The sequence below is a fragment of the Podarcis gaigeae genome, assembly GCF_964106915.1.
Source record: "Podarcis gaigeae genome assembly, chromosome: 2".
In the NCBI taxonomy this organism is placed as follows: Eukaryota; Metazoa; Chordata; class Lepidosauria; order Squamata; family Lacertidae; genus Podarcis; species Podarcis gaigeae.
This window is the reverse complement of record NC_139679.1, coordinates 113,416,634-113,438,213: the sequence shown is the minus strand read 5'-3', so window position 1 is coordinate 113,438,213 and position 21,580 is coordinate 113,416,634. Positions and strand designations below refer to the sequence as shown.

The following is a 21,580-nucleotide window of genomic DNA, read 5'->3' as shown; positions in this document are numbered from 1 at the left end:
CATGTACCCTATAACATGCATTCTGCACTTATAAGAAATTGATCTTGTGTGACAGCACCTGCACTTTGGAACTCCCTGCCACTTGACATCAGCACCTTTGCTATACTCTTCGGCACCCGCTGAAAACACTTTTATTAAGGCAAGCCTACCTAGACGTGTTGGTACGCGGGTGGCACTGTGGGTTAAAGCACAGAGCCTAGGTCTTGCCAATCAGAAGGTCGGCGGTTTGAATCCCCGTGATGGGGTGAGCTCCCGTTGCTCAGTCCCTGCTGCCAACCTAGCAGTTCGAAAGGACGTCAAAGTGCAAGTAGATAAATAGGTACCGCTCCAGTGGGAAGGTAAAAACAGTGTTTCCGTGTGCTGCTCTGGTTCGCCAGAAGTGGCTTAGTCATGCTGGCCACATGACCCGGAAGCTGTACGCCGGCTCCCTCGGCCAATAAAGCGAGATGAGCGCCGCAACCCCAGAGTCGTCCGCGACTGGACATAATGGTCAGGGGTCCCTTTACCCAGACATGTAGACATTGACATGTTTTAATCTCTTGCTGTTATTTTAATTATCTTTCAAATGTTTTAATTATTTTTGTCCAACTATTTTTATGGATGATTTTAATAACAATTCTTGTGGGTTGCTTAGTTTTTATTACACTCAAGTGGTATACAGTATAAGTTTTATCTTAAATGAATAAAATAAACACTTTGATATTTTAACCGGAGGTGTTTTCAAAACTGCAACTGAAGCATATTTACGAATCTGTACTTACGAATGGACCTTAAAACTGTGTTAGGCTGATGAAAATGTGCCACATTGCCTTGCCGGTTGCGCAAGCTGATGGGTAGCTTCTAATGTCCCACCTTGAAAGCGTGTCTAACCATTTCAGGCGGAGAAGAAAACGGGACCTATTACGCACCTGCTTTTTCAAAACAAAAAAACATTGCATGGTCTCCGACGTCCCCTTCCAGTGGGAATTATCCATTCTTTGTCATGCAGGTGACAGGATCAATGACCGCTCGCTCCCTTACCTTTCATTTTGGCAGCTTTTATAAACGGCAGGGCTGCTTGCCTACAGCATCAGCACCACCAGCATCTCGGTGGCGCTGAATTGAATCAGATTAACTAGTGGGGAAAGGGTGGAGCTTCGGAGACTACAACTCCCGGAATTCCCCGGGACCAGGCCGGCTGCTCTCGGCGCCTCCAATGCGGCCGCAGGAAAGGGGGCGCCTGGCGGCCGTAGCCCATAGATTTCCAGCGTGTGTGTTTTAGTGGATCCGAGCTTCGGATGCAGAGCCGGAGCCATGGAGTGGGTCGCCGCCGCTTCAGGAAAGAGGGGCGATCCCTTTGCTGGAGGGATCCCTGCCTGGGAGCCACCCGATGCGCCCCCGATGGCAGCAGAGCGCGGCCCGGAGGAGCTGCGGGACTGCACTGATGGGTTCAGCTTTGCAGGCAAGCAGTGATCCAGCGCAGGGGAATGAAGGGGAGAATCGGGTTCAATGCACTTTTCATTTATGTAAGGCTTCTTTTTGCGGTTTAGGGGTGGCGTCGTCGGCTCCCGGGCTGCCTTTTGTCTTTCTCGACGTGCGGTGGTGATAAGCAAGGAAGCGAAATATGGGGATAGAAATATGTGGGGTGTGGGCGGCGGCGGAGAATGGGATGGAGAGAGGCTTATTGTTTGGGGGAATTCATATGGGGGAAGGATCCGGCACAGTCTAGTGTCGTAGTGGCACCCCCAAAGCAAAGATCTCACCTCGACTCTAAAACGAGAAAAGGACTTCATTTGGATAAAATCCTGCCTGCTCCAAGCTCCGGTTGTTTCAGGGGCGCATCACCCCCTCAATGTCCGTCCATTCATTCTTGTCCCCCACCCACATCCCCGCCGCTCAGTGGTGTTTTTGTTGGTTTCATACCTGCAGACAAAAATCTTGGAAAGAGTCGACTGCTTGCCTTCCGGGACCGCTGAAATTCTTTTCATTCATTAGCAATTTGTGTTAGGCGCTTGAAGGGGACATAGAGCAATCCTGCGCCCCTGTCGTTTCAAAAGGCGAGAGGAGCTGGGCTGCGTCAAACTAAAGGGTCTCTCTTTTCTCTTTACTGACTAACAATATTTGCATTCCTACCCCTCCTTTTTCTCCAAAGGTGGTGTGGTGCATATGGATTCCCCCGCCTCTTCAATTAATCCCCACAAGAACCCCGCAAGGTAGACTAGGCTGAGAGGCACAATGCCTCTTGGTTTCTGCAAAAACGGAAGGGGAACCTGACTGTTGCTGTCTCTTCAGGTCTTTTCATATCTTGCTGTTTTGCTCAAGGGCAAAACAGTATTAATAATGCTTTGCTGCTCCTGTGTCCCACCCCTTCTCAATCAAATTTATTTACGGCTATTAGCCCATAAAATATGTACAAACATAAAAGCACAGAAACATAAAAACCAATACATCTAACAACAGAAGGGGAACACCACGATGCAAGGGTGGGTCATTGAGCAGTGACAAATAACAGCTTGGGGCCCGGAAAGATCCAAGGGACGGTTCACAGAAAAAGGAGAACTGGAGACGAGATCCGTCATGCACTCTCATCATAACTGTCCGATTAGTTTTTGTTGTTGATGTTGTTTTTTGGTGGTTTTTGTGTGTGAGATAATCGCATTCAGGAATCTCGCCACCTGCAGAGTTACAGAAGGATCTGTATCCTGCAAAAGCAGTGCGGCATGTGACTCAACAGGCCTGCCAACCAAGCGCAGTAAAGCAGGACCCAGGAATTTAGTCCTGGCTATGCTATGTAAGGGACAGTTGAACATTATATGTGGAAGAGATTCAACTGTTTTCCCGTCACACTCGCATAGCGGAGACACCAAACCCTTGGAAAATCTGTGCCTTTCATTCCTATCAGCTTCAAATATTTTGAGAAAATGTGTATTTATTATTCTTAATTAAATTTGTATATTGCCCTTCATCCACAACATAAAAATTCAGAATAAAGTACATAATAATAAAAAAGAAGAAAACAAACCAAACCAATACCCACACATTTAAAAGGACATAGACTGTTAGTCAGCCAAAGCACTGAACATCTTAGGTCCAGGGTATCTCAAGGAACCCTCAGTCACTGAGATCATCTGCAAGAGCATCGTTGGTTGTTCCCCAAGTTGTCGAGGCTCATTTGACAACAAGAAATTAGGCCTTTTGTATCATAAGCCCTGTGTGGTGGAATACTCTGCCAATAGAGATTCAGCTGGAACCTTCCGTTTTAACCTTTAAGCACCTGTTCAAAGCTTTTCCATTCCATCAGGTTTATGCAGAAAATTAAGAACACATCTGCCATAATAATTAGTGCATTTCTTATCTAAATGTTCTTATTGTATGGTTTTACATATAGCTTTCGTAAACCACTGCGAATAGTGGCATATAAATATTTTTATAAATAAAAATCAATCAATTTCACCCAAAATGTGTCCTCAGTTTTGTCTCTTGTTCACACAGGCTCTGAAAAGTGTTCCGTGTTTCAATTGAGGTCAACATCTCCTCCTTGGGAAAAGGACGTTGCTGCGGTAGAGTCGGCCCAGGTGTGTGGTCTACCATGGCACGGTTTTTGGCTACATGGGAGAAACCCCAACCCCCTCTCACTCATTTGACCAGGAAGCTTCAAAGCCCCTTTTACAAGTCTGTTTTTAATCTGTGGAACCAGATGTAGTCTGCTATCACTGTCCCACCATCTTCCTCATCTCCCACCCTAAATTCCTACACACACACACAAACACACACACACACACACACACACACACACAGGGAGAAATTGCATACAATAGAATAAAATGGGAGAACATTGATCCCAGTGGGAATACCATTTTTGTAATACTTCCATTAATGCTTCCATTATACTGGCCTCGGGCCAGTATATCTGAAGGAGCATCTCCACCCCCATCGTTCTACCCAGACACTGAGGTCCAGCACCGAGGGCCTTCTAGCGGTTCCCTCACTGCGAGAAGCCAAGTTACAGGGAACCAGGCAGAGGGCCTTCTCGGTAGTGGCGCCCGCCCTATGGAATGCCCTCCCACCAGATGTCAAAGAGAACAACAACTACCTGACATTTAGAAGACATCTGAAGGCAGCCCTGTTTAGGGAAGCTTTTGATGTTTGCTGCATTACGGTATTTTAATATTTTGTTGGAAGCTGGCCAGAGTGGCTGAGGAAGCCCAGCCAGATGGGTGGGGTATAAATAATAAATTATTATTTTTATTTATTTATTTATTTATTTATTTATTTATTTACAGAAACACCACACCCTGCATGTAGAAGAAAAGTCAACTTGGCCCTTTGCCTGCTAGTCCATTGTTGTTTTTATTGTTGCAGGTGACTCTTAATGTAGGGTGATATTTTTTGAAGAAACACCTCCCCCCCCCCCCACATTTGCAGTCGTGCAGCCTATTTTGCCTGCTGCATATACAGGCCAGGTCTCATTTTTTCCAAGTTGCAGGGAGTTGCATCTGTTGTTCCTCTGTTTTGGTTCAGGTGTGAAGTTTTTTTTGGTGGTGTGCCTGAGGCTGAGCTTTGTTTCCTTTCCTTCCAGCAGCTGGTGACCTTTGAGGATGTGGCCATCTGTTTCACAAAGGGGCAGTGGGATTTGCTGGAGCCAGAGCAAAAAGCCTTGTACAAGGAGGTCATGCAAGAGAACTACGAGAACATGGCCTCCCTGGGTAAAGAACTATTTCCCAAGCTCACAGGACCTGGGAAACTCTGAATTGCCCGTGTCTCCCAGCAGTTTTATTTATGTAAAAGATCTAAATGTATATGTGGAAAGCACAACACTGGTTATTAGAATGTATGGTACAGATGCCAATAAATGGCCACTTAATTAATGGGGAGCGGCCGCCGAGACCACATAACTCCGGTCTTGAAAGACCTACATTGGCTCCCAGTACGTTTCCGAGCACAATTCAAAGTGTTGGTGCTGACCTTTAAAGCTCTAAACGGCCTCAGCCCAGTATACCTGAAGGAGTGTCTCCACCCCCATCATTCAGCCTGGACATTGAGGTCCAGCTCCGAGGGCCTTCTGGCAGTTCTCTCGCTGCGAGAAGTGAGGTTACATGGAACCAGGCAGAGGGCCTTCTCGGTAGTGGCGCCCGCCCTGTGGAACATGCTCCCATCAGATGTCAAAGAGAAAAACAGCTACCAGACTTTTAGAAGACATCTGAAGGCAGCCCTGTTTAGGGAAGCTATTAATGTTTGATGCATTACTGTATTTTAATATTTTGTTGGAAGCCGCCCAGAGTGGCTGGGGAAGCCGAGCCAGATGAGCGGGGTATAAACAATAAATTATTATTATTATTATTATTATTATTAGTAGTAGTAGTAGTAGTAGTAGTAGTATTAGTATTATTATTATTCCAGACTAGATAGTGGTTGTTGTTTTTTTAATTTGCTAAGCTTAATAGACATCCTGTAGCAATGAATGCATTCCCAAAGTGAATTACATTTTGCATGAATGCTTTCACATGATAACCCTGAATTATAAAGTTATGAAAGAGAGATTATTCCATTAATCATTGCATCCTGCCAAACCAATGTTGCCTTTTTGCACAGATGGCTGAATTCATTTTTACATTATAGTGACATTCACTCCTGCGTGGTGCAGAGTGAGTGATCAGCAGAGTTAGAGGAGTCACGGTGTGTGTTGTTTTTTGGGGGAAAGAAGATAAGCAACAAGGTCTTACCAGCGTAAGGCTGCAATCCTATACTTGCCCAGGAGAAAACCCCATTGAGACCAGTGGGGTTGACTTCTGAGTATACATGCATACGATTGCACTGTCTGTTGCACACATTTCCATTTGCTTCTGCTCCTTAAACTTCCAGGGAGGTTAAAAGTTTGCATAGGGATCTGTATTATACTTGCTTCTTGTGCCACTGTCTTCCTCATGACCCTTTTCTTTTCTCCTGCCTTGCTCCCAAACAGGTTTTCCAGTTCCCAAACCGACCCTGATCTTCTGGCTGGAGCAAGGAGCGGAGCCCTGGGTTCAAGATATGGGAGAAAAAGCAATCACAGGTGAGGCCTGCTGCAGGCATGGGGAGGCCCAATGGGGCCCGCTGTGGAATATTGCCTCCTTGAAAATTGGGGGAGGCATCTGTTCCCTCAATGGCATGCGAAACCTAGCAGTTTAACTGTGAGATGCTGAACTTGTTTGAAAACATTCTCACTATCTCCCTCAGGGTTTCCCCCTTTACTGTTCCTTTTAGTCCTGTGTGATTTCCTCCCTTCTGTCTGCCTGCCTCCACTGTCTCTGCTCTTGCCATGGGCTGGATAGGCATGGAGGAATGGTGGGAGGAACCAGCTAGGAAACCACCAAGGGAAAGGTGTCCCAGGCTGATGGGAATCAGAGTCCAGCCATATCTTGAAAGCCACAGGTTCCCCATCTCTGTTGTTGGGGCTTGCAGAATGGAAGTTCAGTGAAAGAGCATATGTTTCGTTCAATTCCTGGTATTTCTAGTGAAGGCTCAAGTAGCAGGCAGTGGGAACAAGCATCAACTGCAGAGCTCCTGCCAGTCAAGGGGCTACAATCCTAGGCAGGGTAGATTGTTGTTGTTTAGTCGTTTAGTCGTGTCCGACTCTTCGTGACCCCCTGGACCAGAGCACGCCAGGCACTCCTGTCTTCCACTGCAAGGAAAGCTCGACAACTTTGCCTAAAAAAGCTCAAGAACTTTTCTGTCTGGAACTTCACTTTCTGAAATATGGCAGCCATTGTTGTTGTCGTTTAGTCGTGTCCGCCTCTTTGTGACCCCATGGACCAGAGCACGCCAGGCACTCCTGTCTTCTACTGCCTCCCGCAGTTTGGTCAAACTCATGCTGGTAGCTTCGAGAACACCGTCCAACCATCTCGTTCTCTGTCGTCCCCTTCTCCTTGTGCCCTCCATCTTTCCCAGCATCAGGGTCTTTTCCAGGGAGTCTTCTCTTCTCATGAGGTGGCCAAAGTACTGGAGCCTCAACTTCAGGATCTGTCCTTCCAGTGAGCACTCAGGGCTGATTTCCTTCAGAATGGAGAGGTTTGATCTTCTTGCAGTCCATGGGACTCTCAAGAGTCTCCTCCAGCCCCATAATTCAAAAGCATCAATTCTTCAGCGTTCAGCCTTCTTTATGGTCCAGCTCTCACTTCCATACATCACTACTGGGAAAACCATAGCTTTTACTATACGGACCTTTGTTGGCAAGGTGATGTCTCTACTTTTTAGAGTAGATAAATTGTTTAATTCCCTATACAGCTGCCAACCATGATGACTATGGTTGGGCTTCATGATGGGTGGCGGTGATGTTTCTGAGGGCCAGTTGTTGGAAACTGTAGCAGGAGAGCGTGGTCTTGTGCTCGGGTCCTACTTGTGGGAGTCCTACAGTTGTCTGGGTGGCACCTGTACGGACAGGATGTTGTCCTATGTATGGAGGAAAACCTTAAAACATGTCGCAGAGTCCCCCAAAATAGACCAGAGGCGATTGTATTTCATCCAGCAGAGCTTTACTTTCTACCGAAGGCAAATGATCGTAATGGTCACAAATCCAAATACAGTGGTACCTCGGGTTACATACACTTCAGGTTACAGACTCCGCTAACCCAGAAATAGTGCTTCAGGTTAAGAACTTTGCTTCAGGATGAAAACAGAAATCGTGCTCCGGCAGTGCGGTGGCAGCAGGAGGCCCCATTAGCTAAAGTGGTGCTTCAGGTTAAGAACAGTTTCAGGTTAAGAATGGACCTCCGGAACGAATTAAGTACTTAACCTGAGGTACCACTGTACATTCAGGATTGGCACAGTCCATAAAAATCCAGTTGCAGCACTTACAAAACTTATAACAAGCCTAAAACTTAACACTAAGCATACATTGGTACCTCGGGTTACATACGCTTCAGGTTACAGACTCCACTAACCCAGAAATAGTACCTCGGGTTAAGAACCTTCCTTCAGGATAAGAACAGAAATCGTGCTGCAGTGGCGCAGCAGCAGCAGCAGGCCCCATTACCTAAAGTGGTGCTTCAGGTTAAGAACAGTTTAAGATTAAGAACGGACCTCCGGAACGAATTAAGTACTTAACCCGAGGTACCACTGTACTATGTACTGAACACCACACCAGAAGGGCGAGAGAGAGAAAGAGAAAGTAAACCCCAGGCTCCCTTTGGCCTATATTTATAGTCAGCATGATCTTAATTGGAAGAGATAAGAGAACTAGTTCAAACCAGCTTCCCAGAAGGTATAACCCAAACAATCATGACCTTTCTGTCTGCTTCTTTCACACAGAGAAGCTTCTACTAGCTTCTAGAATCCTCTTGTATTATTCAGAATGGGAAAGATCTCTACATATCAGATCAATACTTTATGCGCTAAGAAATGCAAACTGACAGATATTGGACTAGGTCCAGCAAGATCTCCTTGCGTTATTGTCTAAGACAGCTTCCTGTTTTTCCTCCTCTTGCTTTAAAACAGCAAGTGAAAAGAAGACGGCGAAGAAAAAAGCAAGCTGCCCTCTGTGTGGGAAAATAGTCTCTTCCAAATATGCTCTCATCGGGCACATGAGGACCCACACGGGAGAGAAGCCTTATGAATGCTCCGACTGCAGGCGGAGGTTTGCCTTGCGGAAGAATCTGACCTTGCACCAGAAAACTCACCAGAGTAAGCAGAACATGGAGATGGTGTAACTTGCCCAAAACCTTGTCGTGAGGGAGGTGAAAAGAGAGCCTGTATAGTATAGGGGTCCCAGGTGGGTGGGTAGGGACGCAATGGGTCTCCCAGCGTTTTGCATGCAGAGATGTTAATTTACCCCATGGTGAGATTGTGTTTGGTGGAACAGATCAATCGATCCCTACCCCACGAGTCTAAATATGCAAACATTGCTTCCTTGCAGGACACCTTGTGCCAAACTCCCACTTAATCCAAGAAACCGCTTCCTGCAAAGAATCTGCTTTTAGCCAGAATCAGCCAGGGACACAAGAACATCAAGGTAAGTGCTTCTTGTTGGAGATAAGCAGTGTCCAGTGCACAGCGGAATGATGAAAAGTACGTGCCAACATGCTCTATGTTACTTTATTTACACTTCAAAGCTGGTAATTTACAGAAAAACATTTTCCCTCTGCCGGAGCAGAGAAAGGCATCCTCTCTCCTCTAAAGCACGGAGAGAATCGCACTGAACTGCAAAGAACAGTGAAAAACAGGAAACCAGTGTACGTCACATCCAGTCTCCTTTCCCGTGAGAAAACCCAACAGCACTTGACTGTGGAATGTAAACATTGTCTTGTGACAAGCACTTCGCTGCTCAGTGAAGGAAGCAGAAACCAACATCCTCCCCCTTTCTGTGAACATCACTGGGCAGCGTGTTCGTACAATATTAGTACAAACCCAACTTCTGCACATAGGTACAGTGTTGATCCCTTGATACAATCTTGGACAATACATCAGCAGGAATTTTATTACCTGGCATATAGGACACCGTTACGAGTCCCTTTTGAATACGTTCCCTAGCATGTTGCAACTTCAATTGCAAGTGCTTTGTGCTTTGCTTACAACCTTCAGAATTCAGCAAAGCCAAACATGCTTTGTTGTCCTGGTAAACCTGGATTGGACATTTGACAGGAATTTTCATGTCTTTGCACAATTGTAACAACCATTCACAATCCTTAAGTGAATAAGACAGTGCATTCAGTTCAGCTTCACAAGTACTTAAGCTAACTGTTGTTTGCTTCTTGCATGACCAATCAAATAGACCCTGATTGTACTTATAGCAAACTCCAGACGTACTTTTCCTGTCTGTAGTGTCACTTCCAAAACTTGCATCTGCAAATATCTCAAGACCACCAGACTTCTGATTGTTAAATCTCAGTCTGTAATGCATAGTGCCTTTCAAATACCGCGCTATGCGTTTCAGAGCTTTCCAATCCTTAACAGTAGGATTGTTGACTTGTCTGCTTAGCAAATTACAGCTAACAGCAATGTCTGGTCTTGAACATCTGGCAATGAAGTTTAGCTTGCCTAGCACACTTCTGTACAGTGTAGTATCAGAAAATGCTTCTCCAGTGTCATCTACCTGATAACCTGTTGTCATCGGTGTGTCTACAGGGTTAGCATCCATCAGGTTTAGTTTGCTTAACACATCAGCAATTTTACGTGACTGGTGTACTAGAATGTTACCATCTTGATCTCTCTCTATTTCCAGAGATAGGTAGTTGTTTACCTCACCAAGATCTTTTATGTCAAAGTGCTCTTTCAGTTGAGCTAGGGCGTTATTGTACATTGTGACATCTTCCCAAAAGAATAAAAGATCATCAACATAAAACAAACAATACAGTTTCTTTTGCCCCTCCTCTTTGACAAATACACATGGATCAGATTTCCCTTGCTCAAAACCTAGAGAAAACAATACTTCAGTGAGTTTTGTGTGCCAACACCGTGCACTTTGTTTGAGACCATAAAGGGACTTCTTCAGAGCACAAACAAATCCCTGTTTTACCTGTACGCCATCAGGTGGAAGCATATAAAGTGATTCATCTAGAGATCCGTACAGAAAAGCTGTATTCACATCATGGTGACTAATGTGTAGATTCTCTTCTGCAGCTAGCTTGAGCATAAGCCTAATGCTCTCATACCTCACGGTGGGTGAGTAGGTCTCGTGATAGTCTTCACCTGGTACCTGTGCAAAACCTCTGGCTACCAATCTGGCTTTGTGTCTGACTATCTTGCCATTTTGATCAGTCTTCGCTTTGAAGACCCATTTGCTTCCAAGCAGTTTCATTCCTGGAACTACTGGAACAAGATCCCATGTTTTGTTCCTTTCCAAGGAATCAAGCTCAGCCTTCATGGCATTTAACCATGGCTCAGCTTCCTTTGAATCCAAATCCTGGATTTCTTGGAAACTTGAAGGTTCAAATACCTTCTTGGAGCTTTTAACAGCTGTTACTGCTATCTTAGCAAACTCATCAGCAAATCTCTTTGGAGGTCTGCCTTTTGTTGCTCTCTGTGACCTACGAATTAGTCTTAAGTCTTCAACACTCTCCTCTTCCTTCTTAGGAGAAAAGTGACCTATTGTGAACAATGGTTCCTCCAATTCTTGATCAGAGCTTTCAGAGGGTCGCATAGAGGCTTTCGCACTCTTGAAATCCTCTGAATCACCCGATTCAGTTTCAGACTCAGAATCAGAACCTTCATCAGTGGGTGTGGGTTGTTGCGGTTGCTTTTGACTATCCTCAGTTTCATCACTGTCATCAGGATAACATTGGAAAATTCCCACATTCTCCCCCCACTTGGCATTGTACTCAACACTTCTTGTGAGCTTAATTTCCTTAGAGTCAGTCATCATTATTCTGTAAGACCCTTTCTGATAACCTAGAAAGATACCATGCAATCCACGCTTGTCTAACTTGGAGTTTTGTGGTGAGTGAACCCACATGTCAGAACCAAAAATTTTCATGTGTTTGATGTATGGCTTCTTGCCAAACATCTTCTCATAGGGGGTACAACCAATCGCTGAAGATAACCTGCGATTATAACTGTAAGTGAAACATGAGAGAGCTTCGGCCCAATAACTCTCTGGAAGATTGGCATCATGCAGCAAGGTTTTTAACCCTTGAAGCAATGTCTGATTTGCTCGTTCCGCAAGTCCATTCTGCCATGGCGAGCGAGGACTAGACAAATCGTGTTGAATTCCTTTCTCAGTCAGAAAAGCTTCAAACTGCTGAGAAGTGAATTCTCCCCCGCGATCACTGAAAAGAGTCTTTACCTTCTTACCATGCACATTTTCCAACCAAGCACAGAATTCCTTGAACCTTGGAAAAGCCTCTGATTTCTGCTTGAGATTGTACACATAAATATACCTGGAAAATGCATCAATGAGAACCATGAAGTACTTGTTTCCACCCAAAGAGGGCGCTAGTGGTCCAACCAAATCAGCATGAACAACCTGGTATGGTTCTGTAGCTTGCCTACTAGACACCTTACCTTTCGCAGCCATTTTCACTTTGTTTGCTGCGCATGCCTTGCACTTCATGTGGTACCTGCAGGGTTTAATAGTCATACCTTCAACCAAGGCAGGCATTTTAGATACTGCCTCAAAATGCAAATGACCAAATTTTCGATGAAAATCGTGAATACATTCTGCATGCAAACTTTTGTTAGAACCTGCAATGCAACAAGTGTCATCCTGCACAACATCATCAAAATACAAAACATACAAACGATCAACATATTCAGCATGCAATACATAATCATTTTTCTTTGTGATGATGCACCTTTTGTTCTTAAAGGAAACGTCAATTTTCCGCTCATTCAGCTGTCCTACGCTGAGCAGATTATGCTTGGCATCTGGCACATAAAGCACATCCTGTATCGATAAGTCCAAACTGTGAAGAACAACAGTTCCGTAGCCTTTACTGGGAATTGTGTGGTCATCCGCCTGGTGAATCGCACCTTCCTGCGGTGTAAAAGACACGAACAGTCGCTTATCGTTGCACATGTGGTGGGTCGCCGCTGAATCAACAACGAAGAAAGATCTAGACGTCTTCTGGACCTCTGCAACCTTTGGAGTGAAGCGTGAGACCATTGCCTTGTGCTGCGTTGTCCTGGACACCGGACCTTTGCCTTTGCCTCGGCCTTTTCCACGCGATGAGCTTTCGCTTCACTGCTCTGTCTTGGCCCTGGGATATCTGCATTCCCTCTTCATATGGCCTAGACGTCCACACGAGTAGCATTTCACTGCCTTCAAAGCTTTGGCGCCATCTGGTGGTTCCACTGCACTCTGGGATGACGTCTGTGAAGACTCCCCCTTGCCCATGCAGCTATCACCCTGGCGGTCTGCTTCATTCTGAATCATGGCAGTATCACAGGCTACTCTGAGTTGAGCAGTTGGCTGTACAGCAATCTGAGTCACAACAGACTCCCAACCTGAACCCAAAGATTGTAGTATCATAAAGGAATACACTTCCTCTGGAAAGTTGAGTCCTCTCTGTTGCAGCTCATGTCTCAGATTCTGCATCTCCATCAGATGTATACGCACATCTCCACCTTCAGCAAGAGCCATATTATGCAGCTTGTTAAAGTAAAACATTGTGGACCCAGCTTCTGTCCTTAAGTGAGCCTCTCTCAAAGCGTCCCAAATTTCTCTGGCTGAGGTCTTATCACGCAACAGACAGAGCTCTTCTGGGGATACTATCAACGTAAGAGTTCCCCTTGCCTTGGAATCCATAGCTTTCCATTCATCTGTAACTGGAGCTGGGGGGGTCTCTGTAAAAACTTTAAACAGACCCTCTTTCCGCAGAATAGCCTCTGCATAGAGAACCCAGTCCGCATAGTTCTTCCTATTGAGCTTAGGAATCCCACAAGCATCCTGAAGGGCCATCATGACTTTGGCATTAGCCTTTAGCGTCATCTTTGCTGCTTTTAAATCAGGCTGCTTTATACATGCTGCGTCTGTGTACAGCTGCTTCAATCCAAAAGCAAATTCAAAACAGCCTCTGCCTGTGAACCTGTGCCTTTCTGCTTAACTGCTTTGCTTATCCGCAGCTGCTTCAAACCGCATTCCAAAGGCAAGTTCAAAAGTGAAAGTTCTCTCTGCTGTCTTAAATTCATGCTGCGACACTGCTGCAGCTGCTTTACTTTCGATTTCCCCCAGCATAGGAAAAATTTATCCTTCTAGCCTTTTGCCTGTGCCACGGCAAAACCGGCTATAAAAGTTCAAAGTCCAGCCATAAAGCCATTAATTAGAAGCTGGCAGGCTGCCCGGAGCAGTAGCACATACCTCATCAATCATCTTGACGCGCAGAGCAGATTCCGTTCCGATCTGTCCCTCTGCATTCCGATCCTTTGCCGGCACTCCAATTCTTTGCTCCTTTGTTCCTTTGCCAAGAGCCCGACTTCTGGAGTCCATTCTCAAAACACTGCGTTTTTCTGGGCCCGGAACCAAATGTTGGAGATAAGCAGTGTCCAGTGCACAGCGGAATGATGAAAAGTACGTGCCAACATGCTCTATGTTACTTTATTTACACTTCAAAGCTGGTAATTTACAGAAAAACATTTTCCCTCTGCCGGAGCAGAGAAAGGCATCCTCTCTCCTCTAAAGCACGGAGAGAATCGCACTGAACTGCAAAGAACAGTGAAAAACAGGAAACCAGTGTACGTCACATCCAGTCTCCTTTCCCGTGAGAAAACCCAACAGCACTTGACTGTGGAATGTAAACATTGTCTTGTGACAAGCACTTCGCTGCTCAGTGAAGGAAGCAGAAACCAACACTTCTAACCCCTCTGATGGCCTGACTATTTGGCCTGTGGCAGGCAGAGAGAGGGCTAAAGGCCTAGTTAGTGGTGGCTCCCAGATTACAGAATGTTCCCACAGAGAGGCTTGCCTGGTGTCTGTCTCGATGCCACTTTTGGCCTCCGCCCCCAGGCAAAGATCATTTGATTTTTCCAAGTTTCTCAAGCCTGTTGTGAATCCTTTTTTTATGCTGCTTGGTGTTTTACTTCTAGTGACAGCTTTTCCACTTACCTTTTATATTGCAATATTTGTAATTCCAACTTTTGGTTTTTATATATGCTGGAATAAAAATGTAGGAGTTTTTAATGTTTGATGTTTTATTGTGTTTTTCATATTCTGGTGAAACCCAGTCAGATGAGTGGGGTATAAATAATATATTATTATTATTATTATTATTATTATTATTATTATTATTATTATTATTATTATTATTATTTATAAATTAGCTGCCCTGGGAACTGGTGGAAGGGAGTGGTGTAAATCCAAATCCATAAATGAAAATGACTTCACTGGGCTCAGGTTTTGTTTTTTTTAAAAAAAATGTCGTTTTTATTGTTTGACACCCTGAGCTCCTTTGGGAGGACAGAGGGGATTAAAAAAACCTAATTAATAATAACAGCTGCCACTTCTGGGGTCATCATTCCCTGCTTTCTATGTACCAGAGCAATATTCATAAAGCTTGTTCAGAGGCTATAAGCTTTTCCCTCCCTTCTAGTTAAGTATTTTTTAAATACAGTGGTACCTCGGGTTAAGAACTTAATTCGTTCTGGAGGTCTGTTCTTAACCTGAAACTGTTCTTCAACTGAGGTACCACTTTAGCTAATGGAGCCTCCTGCTGCCGCCACAGCACAATTTCTGTTCTCATCCTGAAGCAAAGTTTTTAACCTGAGGTACTATTTCTGGGTTAGCGGAGTCTGTAACCTGAAGCGTCTATAACCCGAGGTACCACTGTGCTCTGTTTCTATCCACTCAGATTACCTAATGTCAGAGGTTTCAGTGCCTCAGCTGAGCTACCTTGGAGGTGAGTTTCCATAAAGTGACCTGTCTCATCCCCTCTTGTTTTTGTCGAGTCTCTTTTCCCTTTGCATGGTGTATGGGTGAGGGTATTATCAGGGCCACAAGTCCTTTTTTATGGAGTGGGTGGGTGTCTCAACAAGTCCCCCTCCCGCCTTCCTTAGTATTATGGCCATCAGTGCTGGTGGCTGCTCCTTGTCCTCTGAGCTCTCTGCTCACTTTCCAGAAAACTGGCAGGTAAGCCAGCAGCAAAGGTGCAGTTGGGAAACTCACCTCTGCAGGCCAAGTTTGATAAGAGGGTGGGACTGCCCACCTGTTTGGTGTAGTGGTTAAGAGCGGTGGACTCGTAATCTGGTGAACCGGGTTCACTTTCCCGCTCCTCCACATGCAGCTGCTGGGTGACCTTGGGCCAGTCCCACTTCTCTGAAGTCTCTCAGCCTCACTCACCTCACAGAGTGTTTGTTGTGGGGGAGGAAGGGAAAGGAGAATGTGAGCCACTTTGAGACTCCTTAGGGTAGTGATAAAGCGGGATATCAAATCCAAACTCCTCTTCCTCTTCTTCTTCTTCTTCTTCTTCTTCTTCTTCTTCTTCTTCTTCTTCTTCACCTGTCTATCACCTGCCACCAGATGGCCAGTTTTAGCCCACATAGTTTGAAATTAAATCATGCATAGCGGGTGGCACTTCGAAGGTCCAACAATCACCTAGCTAGAACTTGAAGAGCCTACACTGTCCGGAGCTCGTCCTACACTCGAGTAGGATCCTGGCAGAGACACATGCCCGACTGGCATGTTCTCTCCCTCCTGGTCTTTCGTTCAGAAGCTTCAAAAGCTTTCTTCTGCCCGAACATCACAGCGAACGATGCCAACCGACACTGGCACACTTAGGGATCCGCAGAGTTTGTGCAACTTGCGTAACAGACCTCAGCAACTCAGCATTTTGGCTAATCTGCTTTATTTACATATAAACACACACGGAGCACCAGTGGCGTAGCGTGGGGGTGCAGGGGGGGCTGGCCGCACCGGACGCAACATCTGGGGTTAGGGCAAATCCACGGGTTAGGGGGCGCAAATTACTTGCCTTGCCCCGGGTGCTGACAACCCACACTACGCCACTGCGGAGCACTGCAACATGGCTCCCTCTCTCTCTAGTATCAGACAGCAAAGAGAAAAAGAACAAAGGACAATAGTCCCACTTCACGGAACACAGTAACACAAACATCCTGTCTCCATCACTTCCCGCTCTGTGGAGTCAAAATATACACCGTCATGTGATAGACAACAATCCCATGACTGCAATTATGGAGCAGGAATTCTAACATACACAGGGTGCATGGGTGTAGCCAAGGGGGGGAAAGGGAGGCAGCCCCCCCCCCCGATCAAGTAAATCAATAAAAATACTTCTGCCCATCTAACATGAAGCCTGCCCCCCCCCCCCCGCATAAATCCTGGCTACACCCATGACAGGGCTTGCAAAAATTTGTTGCAATGGTGTCAGTTACCACTTTATGTTGGTAGCTGGGGTTTTTGTTGTTAACACATTAATGATCTAACTCATGGCTCCCAATTGGTGGTCCATGGATCACAGGAGGTCTGTGTAGCCCACCCAGGGGAACTGTGGCACCATTCACATAACAAAAACTACCATAGAGATAGCAAAATTTTCAAAAGTAGGGGGTCCGTGGTTCAGGGAAGTTTTTAAAGGCTGATGTTTTATTGTGTTGGGAGATGCCCAGAGTTGTTGGGGCAACAGTCAGATGGGTGGCATAGAAATAATAAGAATAAGAATAATAAGAATAAGCTCTGATCTGATGCCCTGAAAAAAGAAAAACTGATAGTCGGGGATGGCACTATGACGTCAAACAAAGGAGTAGCGAGTCTGCAAAACTGCCATCCTTTCATAAAGTGCCAAGTATTGAAGTTTATTGACTGAATATGAGCATACATATTTCTTTATAACCCTAAAACATATCCCAGTATCACATTTTCATGGCATCACATTTCATTTTCATCACAGCATGGCATTTTGTTATTTAGTTAAGATTTTAAATTTCATCTGCTATAATTCAAATGACTTAATTTACAAAACTATAGATTTGATGTAATATATTAAATGATTGTTTTCTTGAAGAAATGTATATATAACACCAGTGTATAGAAAGACTGTAAAACTAGGATTCTTTTTAAACTAATGTTACTAAAATATGTTTAAATGGATAGAATAATAATAATAATTACAGTGGTACCTCAGGTTAAGTACTTAATTCGTTCCGGAGGTCCGTTCTTAACCTGAAACTGTTCTTAACCTGAAGCACCGCACGCTGCCAGAGCACGAATTCTGTTCTCATCCTGAAGCAAAGTTCTTAACCCGAGGTACTATTTCTGGGTTAGCGGCGTATGTAACCTGAAGCGTATGTAACCCGAGGTACCACTGTATTTATTTCATTTTGAAAAATGGGGTCTGTAGTACTTAGCTAACTGGGAACCTGACCTAATTAAAAACACCAACCAACCAACCTATATTATCCCTCCAATTTCTCTCCAAAAGGAATAATCAAGGTTGAAATGGTGGATGACCCAGACGACAAAGACCCGATGGATGACTATGCCCTCTCGCTGTGTCCCCCGATGGAAGTGTGGCCTCCAAACCTGTATCCAGAGGGCTGTGGAAGGGAACCTGGTGCAGCGGGAGCAGCCCGAAAGACGCTAGGCCCCCGATCTATCCAAAAGTCATGGTTCTCTCAATTCCCATGGCTGGAGGCTGACAAAGGGCAGACCACCCTCTACTGCGTGGTGTGCAAGGAGAAGCCGCCTGCTCACGGCCCAGTGTCCAAACTAGTAACAGGATACACCCGGCCGTTCAAAGTGGAGACTCTGAAGCACCACAACAAGAGCAATGCCCACAAGCTCTGCGTCCGAGCGCTGACCGCTAAGGAGGACCCGGATGGCACTCCGGCGGCCGAGCGCTTGACTAAGATGTCCAGCCACGTGCTGAGGAACATGGAGCACCTTTTCAGTGCCGCTTACGACATCGCTTACCACTCGAAGCCGCTGAACGATTACGAGAAAGCGCTGGACCTCCTGCAAGTCATGGGAGCCCCCATCATTCCCAGGTACAGGAACAGGGTGGCATGCACCCTCTTCATAAGGTGCATCGCGGACACACTGCAGAAGGAGATACTTGACAGCATCTGCCGCTCGCCTTTCGCCTGCCTCCTCTTGGACGGCTTCATGGATTCGTCCGACCAGCCCTGCCTGGCGATTTATATCCGCTACCTCAAGAGAGCGGAAGTGAAGGAGTCGTACCTTTGCTTGGTGTCTTTGCCCGGCCACACCGCTGACGCCTGCTTCGCTGCCGCCGTTTCAGCCATGGACGAGCTGCGGATCCCTTTCAGGAAACCCAGGTGGGTCGTGGGCCTTGCGACAGGCGGCACAGCCAGCATAGCGGCCTGCAAAAGTGCGCTCGTCGCCAAATTCCAAGAGGTGATCCCTCTCCTGTCCCCGGCCCATTGTATCACCCACAAGCTTCAGTATGCGGCCATCGGCGCCTGCTACAGGGATGTTGACTTTGTGAAGGACTGCGAAAAGCACATCAGGGCGATGTTCAAGTTTTTCCAAGCCTCTCCTGAAAGACTGAGGGAGCTGCAGGGTGCGGCTCCCCACCTGGGCCAAAAGGTGGCCAAACTAATGGAGTCAAACAGTGTCAGGTGGGTGGTGAGCAAAAGGCAAACTCTATGTGTCCTTCTTGAAAGCCTGCCTGCTTTGGTTGCTCACCTTGAGCGCCTGTCGAAATCCGGCAGCCACGAGGGGCAGAAGGCGAAAGGCATGTTGACGTTCTTGAGGAGCTTCCATTTTGTCAAGTTTTCCCACTTCTTGATCGACTTCCTTCAGGTTTACAAACCCCTCTCGGAAGTGTTCCAGAGAGAAAGCGTCTTGCTCGGGGAAGTGACTGCTGCTGTAGAAGCTGCCTACCTCGCCTTGCAAAACCTCCTCCAACAGCCGGGACCGAAGGAGGAAGAGTTTAACGCCGCCGTGAAAGACGGTTCTTTCAGAGGGGTCTCCTTGGATGTGGTCGAGATGGGAGAGTTCCGGTTTCAAGTGGACCGGGCAAAAATCATCCTGACCGGGGCGGAATACCTGCACCAGAGATTTGACGGCGAGACGTCGCCCCAGCTCTTGAAAAGCACAGAAGTGTTTGATACCGTGTGCCGGCCTGCTGCTGGGTGCTGCCTTGACAATTCTGGAGACACCGAGGTACTTTCCATGGCGAAATGTTTTGAGTACGCTCTCCCTCCCAGCTACAGCGAGGAAAGTCTGCTGGATGAATGGGCCGAGCTTAAAAACGTGGCCAAGGACCTTTTGTTTTCAGAGCTGTGCAGGAAGGCCATTGCAGAGCGGCAAGCGTTTCCTATGCTGAGCAAACTCGCCTCCGTTTCTGCATGCTTACGAATCTCTACAGGAAGCTGTAAGCGGGGCTGCACTGTTATGAACCTGATAAGGACTTACGAGAGGTTGAAGCTTTCCAACGAAGTGGCAAACTCTCTTCTGATGGTAGCAGTCAATGGGGTGGCAGTGCCGGACTTTGACCCGTTGCCTGCAATCGAGCACTGGTACTTAACATCATCAGGCCGTCGTTGTTGACAACTCGGCCCCTGTCCTCACGTGCATCGTTGATGGGATGCAGCTCGGAGCACAGTGCAGGGTGTGAATATGACCTGTAGTTGGATTGGTTCTCCCCTTCCTTTTCTCTCCCCTCCCCTTGTGTCAGTCTAAAGGTAAAGGGACCCCTGACCATTAGGTCCAGTCGTGACCGACTCTGGGGTTGCAGCGCTCATCTCGCTTTATTGGCCGAGGGAGCCGGCGTACAGCTTCCGGGTCATGTGGCCAGCATGACTAAGCCGCTTCTGGCGAACCAGAGCAGCACACGGAAAAGCTATTTACCTTCCCGCTGGAGCGGTACCTATTTATCTACTTGCACTTCGTGCTTTTGAGCTGCTAGGTTGGCAGGAGCAGGGGCCGAGCAACGGGAGCTCACCCTGTCGCGGGGATTCGAACCGCCGACCTTCCGATCGGCAAGTCCTAGGCTCTGTGGTTTAACCCACAGCGCCACCCGTGTCCCTTGTGTCAGTCCAACCAAGCTCAAAAGGGAGAACAGCCTTGTTTGAGCGAAAGGCAGCAGGTCAGAAACGAAGGCTCTGGGGTTACCTAGCAACTCAAGTATTAACCCATTGTGGTGTGCAGAGCTCGAAGGGGTTCCTGTACGGATCTGGATCACAGGCCAGGGTGGGAGGATAGTTGATCACACATGAAAAATGTCCTGGGCCCAACAGATGCTTTGAGCAGGCCTGGTGACTATCTCAGGATGCTCTGGCAGCTTCCTTGTTTAGTAAAAAAATAATAATTTCAAAGCCAATCCTTAAAAGAAGCCAAAAAACAAGAAAAAAAAACCTACAAGGCCTTTGGCTTGACACAGATCCTTCCACCTGTTACGTTTCCTTGCTAATTTTTCAAGGCTACGTTGTTAATATTGGTGTCGTTTTAAATTTTGTTGCAATGCTTTGGGTACCAAGGGGTACTAAAAAGAACAAAACACTTGTATGATTTGTTTTTATTGTTGCACACAGCTGTGGAAGGGTTTGCAACCTAAGGCAGTAAAGAAATGACGTCAGCAAATACAAGATAGCTACAAAATGAATTGATGTTGGGAATTTTTATACAGGACTCTCACCTCAAAGGTCTTTTGGTGGGAACTAGGACCAAATATTCCAGCCAGGTACTCGTAGAGTAAAGCTAGACAGATTTACGTGACAGCATTAAAGCATAATTCACCAGGTTGTGTGTCACAGTAATTGTACTTGGCAGTGCAGCTTCTTGTATAGGATTCCTGTGCTATAGTGATTTGCTGGCGAGTTTGACACAGTTCATTTAAGTTTCAATCACGATAAGGAGATTTACTTCCCACAACAGGGAAAAGTGAGGGTCACTGCTATAACGTGCAAGTATCTTCTCTTATGTACATTTGAGTTTGACACAGAAATGTCAGAGGGCATCTCTCTTATATATGTCAATGCATGCAAGTTACATAATCCAGGGGCCACGATCGCTTTATTTTATTTTTTGCAGGGAGGGGGGCATGGTCCCATTTGCAAACATAAGCGACCTACATGGATAAAACACACCCACCCCATAAGTTATTTTAGCAGGTTACTCAGAGAGCCCCATTGGCTGCTGAGTCACTACTAGGCCAGGTTCAAAGATCTGGTTATATATATTAAATGATATATAATAAAGCCCGAAGCCACTTGAGCC

At 46.2% G+C, this 21,580-nt stretch overlaps 2 protein-coding genes across 7 annotated transcripts in view; one reads left to right on the top strand and one right to left on the bottom strand.

The window, feature by feature from the left end:
* The window catches only part of LOC310837988 (E3 ubiquitin-protein ligase TRIM11-like), a 1,016,249-nt gene that overhangs the window by 735,949 nt on the left and 258,720 nt on the right, over positions 1-21,580 (bottom strand). The window lies entirely within an intron of this gene.
* On the top strand, positions 1,176-20,966 carry LOC310837237 (zinc finger protein 862-like). 6 transcript variants are annotated; one of them, XM_083723435.1, is made up of 9 exons: positions 1,176-1,441; positions 3,472-3,554; positions 4,559-4,685; positions 5,942-6,031; positions 8,452-8,637; positions 8,870-8,965; positions 15,234-15,281; positions 17,820-20,032; positions 20,376-20,966. In XM_083723435.1, exons 1-8 carry the CDS (start codon positions 1,294-1,296, stop codon positions 19,910-19,912), a joined length of 2,871 nt encoding a protein of 956 aa, XP_083579561.1. In that variant the 5' UTR covers positions 1,176-1,293; the 3' UTR covers positions 19,913-20,032; positions 20,376-20,966. The 6 variants fall into 6 exon arrangements, with proteins under 6 accessions (XP_083579561.1, XP_083579562.1, XP_083579560.1 ...); XM_083723436.1 differs by having other exon boundaries at positions 1,180-1,441; positions 4,562-4,685; positions 17,820-20,038; positions 20,400-20,966; XM_083723434.1 differs by having other exon boundaries at positions 1,180-1,441; positions 17,820-20,038; positions 20,400-20,966.

Coding starts and splice junctions, on each gene's coding strand:
- LOC310837237 (XM_083723435.1), top strand. CDS start 1,294: ATGGAGTGGGTCGCCGCCGCTTCAGGAAAGAGGGGCGATCCCTTTGCT. Junction 1,442..3,471: donor TGATGGGTTCAGCTTTGCAG/GCAAGCAGTGAT, acceptor TTGTTCACACAG/GCTCTGAAAAGTGTTCCGTG. Junction 3,555..4,558: donor CTGCGGTAGAGTCGGCCCAG/GTGTGTGGTCTA, acceptor CTTTCCTTCCAG/CAGCTGGTGACCTTTGAGGA.